Source organism: Gossypium arboreum, chromosome 9, assembly GCF_025698485.1.
Source record: "Gossypium arboreum isolate Shixiya-1 chromosome 9, ASM2569848v2, whole genome shotgun sequence".
NCBI lineage: Eukaryota > Viridiplantae > Streptophyta > Magnoliopsida > Malvales > Malvaceae > Gossypium > Gossypium arboreum.
In genome coordinates, this window is record NC_069078.1 from 58,215,682 (window position 1) to 58,219,625 (window position 3,944).

Genomic DNA, 3,944 nt, shown 5'->3' on the forward strand with positions numbered 1-3,944 from the left:
TAATTAGATGAGTCCGTCTTTGTAAACTCAAAACATGAGATATAAAAGAAAGAACACATAGATAATTTCTAGGCCACTGCTTGAAGCCATTGCCATTTTAGAGAAGAAAATAATTAACCTTGAGACATGTACACTTATTTAAAAATTATTTTATTTAAATTCTTGAATATATAAATAGTATTTTAAGTGATTTGATAAAATTGGACACGTGATGCATAATTATTGGTCAGATTGATAAAAGTTAATAGTGTCATTAAGGTTCTTTAAAAAGTACCATTTTAGCTTATAGTTACCAATTTTAGGTTTTAATTAGGTTCAAAAAATTTAAATACCATATAGATAAAATTATCAAATTTATGTATCTCCGTATATAATAACCATATGAAGTATGATGCCTGAATTGCATGCCTTTAAAAGATTTTTGTCTAGGACGAAAAGTTTCCTTCTTGAAGATATGGTTGAGAGTGAAATATAGTACTTAAGTTTTATTATTATTATTATTTAATCTCTTGTATCACAAAAAAAAATGTCTAATATATTTTTGAATAGAATTTAAAATTATAAATCATTTTAAAATTTATTGATATTAATAAAATTCTTTATCTTTGTTAAATTTCCTTTTGCTTTTCGGGAACTTTTTGAACATACTACCGCATTCAAATTTCAAAAAGTTGAACCAAAAGACCGGCAAAATAAAAAGCAAGAAAAATAAAAAATTAAAATAAAAACGGATCTCGTGATGGCTACGATCGTAAATTAAACTAAACTATAAGGAAATTGTGGTAACCAATAACTGAACTCGCTCCCCACTTTCGTCCACGTCATCCCTTTCCATTTCTCGAACCAGTGAAACTGATTGGTTAAATCGACGAGTTTCCCACTGTATCTTCCGCGAGTGTTTAAACATTATCATACTCGCGCGAGTACGTCTTTTCTTCCTCAGAACTTTCTCCTCTCTCTCTATAAAAATTGCCGGCTGTTGCATTTTCTTTACTCTCTTGTCTCTGCTTCCCGACAGCAATTTCTTCTCATTTTCGAGAACATTTGTTTAAAGATTTTTTCTATATATTCTTTGAAGATATTAATCAGAAAAATGGCGCTGGTTTCTTTCATCGGAAGGGTTCTTTTTGCGTCAGTGTTCATCCTCTCTGCTTGGCAAGAGTAAGCTTCATTTCCAGATCTGTAATTTCTTTTTTGTGTTTTCTAATGTGATTCTCGAGAAAAGAGTAAAAAGAAGCGAGATAGTTTAGATCTTGATTTAGTTTTTCTGAACTTTTAAAAGTTTATTTATACTTTAATTAATGACGACTTCTTTCTTATTTGATTTACATTTGGAAGACTGAGCAAATATATATTTCTACTATTTATACTTATTCAAATTTTTTTTAATGTATATTCAATTTTGAGTCAAATGATGAATATATAAACTTAGCTCTTCATTAAGTCTAATAGTTAATTTGTTCAGGTTCAATGAATTTGGCGTCGATGGTGGTCCAGCGGTGAAGGAGCTGAGGCCAAAGTTCAACGTCTTCTCAAAGACTGTGTCGTCTCACACATGGTTGCAAGTGCCTGAATTTGATGTAAGAATTGCTATTCTTCGAGATGTGTTTTTTAAATATCATGCCTAAACTATCCGTAGTGCATTCAGTTCGGATCTATTTTAGTTTGGATATTATAAATTTATTTGGTTCAATTTGATTTTTGTTCACTATTAAAAAAAACAATTATTTGAATCAAATTGAATTTTTATTAATTTGTAATTATTTTCTAAGTTTTTATAATCTGAAAATAAATATTTTATATTTAAACTAATGATCATAGAAGTTTTTTTTTTTTTTTTTAAAATTTAAAACTGATAAACTAAATCTATCTGAATAGGTGAAATTAGGTTCAGATCGATTCGATTATCTTGATATTTGATTCATTTTTTAAAAAAATTAAAATACTGCACGTTAACCACCGATTTATTTTTTTAAAAATAAATCCTATTCGAACCGTTATTATCTCTAAAACAAACCCTATTATTATACGATTATATAAAGCTTTTCAAATGTCTTAACTCTTTGGGTTATTATTTACAGATCAAGTATGTGGTTGCTGCTGCTGTAGCCTTTAAAGGTGTTGGGAGTATTCTCTTTACCTGTGGCAGCACCGTCGGAGCTTATCTTCTGGTATGTTTTTATACCCTACTTTTCCGGCTTTTCCGGCTTTTCTTTTCTTTTGGTGCTACTGCTTATCTGGGGTTAAACTTAATATACGAGGTCACTTATTTAAGTGTAGTAAAAGTATGGAGGTGTTCTTAAAATAAAGTTTATAAAGTTTAAGGGCAGTTTTATTATTTTAGCCCATAAAAGAAACTTTTCTTTACAACATTAATTTAAGATTTTTATTTTGATTAAATTATTTCAATTATTATTTTATTACATTTTAAAAACAAATGGTATAATCAAAATTTGTAAAGTTTTTTTTTAATAAATATTTTTAAAAATACATATCAATTTTTAAGATTGATTGTAGAATAAAATATACATTGTCAGTGTAATAAATATTAATCCATTATTAAAACGTGAAGTTTCACAAATATGTTTACAAAAATTAATTATATTTATATAGAGAGCTGGTAGTACGTAGAACATTTATTATTATTATTATTAATATTCAAATATGAATATGCACAATTGCTTTAAAACTAAAATTTGTTTAAGATCTGTACTGACATTTGATTTAAATAGCATTATTTGTTAGATATTTAAATTCATTAAATATATTTAAAACAAAGCAGATAACAAATAGGTTTGGAGACTCATTATTTGCGATAAAGTAAAATAGACTCAATATAAGAAAGTTTATATTTATATCCGCTTTGAATTCATCCAAATAGTAATTAAAAGAAAAAAGAAAATATCCATAGATATTCAAATGAGTACGGTGTATTTTGCAATTCAAAGAAAATATCCATAGATATTCAAACGAGTACGGTGTATTTTGAAATTCAAATGATAACAACAATATACTTCGTTTGTAGGTTTTGCATCAACTCATTCTTACTCCCATTGTTTATGACTTCTACAATTACGAGAAGGAGAAGAAAGAATTTGGCCTTCTTTTTACGAAGTTCTCACAGGTTGGTATTTATATTTCCTCAAGGAATGAGGGTTGATGTATAGGCATTTTATATTAATACAATTTTGATACGTATATTTGTGCCGTATTGTGTTTTAGTTATTTTATAATTTCTCTCCTTGAATTTTGCATCGGTTTCTATTAAATGATAGTGGACAATAATTAGTAAATATACATTTTTATACTTGAATTTCGCTTCATGGTTCATGTTAGTACTTAAGGTTTTTTTTTGTCCAATTAGGTATTTCAACTTGACTTTTAAGGTTCAATTTTGTACCTAAAGTATCTTTTGGTTCAATTAGAGTAGTTAAAATTATTACTTGGACTTGGCTTTTTACTCCAAGTTAGTACTTAGGTACCGGATTGAAACTTGAGGCCAAGTTTTAAGTATCAATTTAAAGTTGAAGCCAAATTAAGGTATTAAAATGTATATTTACCCTAAACATTTGTCTACTTCCTTCACTTGCCATTCCTAGAGTGTAATTGTACATTTGTCATTTGATGAAAATTTCAATGAATAGTTTCTAAATGAATTTCTTTTTCTTCTTAGAACTTGGCGCTGTTAGGGGCATTGCTGTTCTTCATTGGCATGAAGAACTCAATCCCCACAAGACAACTGAAGAAAAAGGCTCCGAAAACCAAAACAGTTTGAAGACGTAACACGTCCGGTTAAAACCGAAGAGGGTCTGGTTTTTCTCGTTCGATCTTAATTTGTATACCTCGGTGAAACTAGATCTGTTTCTGTATGCTTGTATCAAGGCTTTGTTGTTCTTTCGAAGTTCATAGCTATTTAATTTGAGTTCCACAAAAGGATTTCATAA

General features: G+C 28.4%; 1 protein-coding gene across 1 annotated transcript; it reads left to right on the forward strand.

Moving 5' to 3' along the window:
- The first annotated feature begins 885 nt into the window (after window positions 1-885).
- On the forward strand, window positions 886-3,944 carry LOC108454720 (uncharacterized). Its single transcript, XM_017753268.2, has 5 exons — window positions 886-1,161; window positions 1,466-1,580; window positions 2,082-2,171; window positions 3,026-3,124; window positions 3,674-3,944. Exons 1-5 carry the CDS (start codon window positions 1,094-1,096, stop codon window positions 3,773-3,775), a joined length of 474 nt encoding a protein of 157 aa, XP_017608757.1. The 5' UTR covers window positions 886-1,093; the 3' UTR covers window positions 3,776-3,944.

Excerpts from the sequence above, each read along its gene's own strand:
- LOC108454720 (XM_017753268.2), top strand. The coding sequence starts at position 1,094 with ATGGCGCTGGTTTCTTTCATCGGAAGGGTTCTTTTTGCGTCAGTGTTC. Across the intron at positions 1,581-2,081 it reads TGCAAGTGCCTGAATTTGAT|ATCAAGTATGTGGTTGCTGC; the intron begins GTAAGAATTGCT and ends TATTATTTACAG. Across the intron at positions 3,125-3,673 it reads TTTTTACGAAGTTCTCACAG|AACTTGGCGCTGTTAGGGGC; the intron begins GTTGGTATTTAT and ends TTTTCTTCTTAG.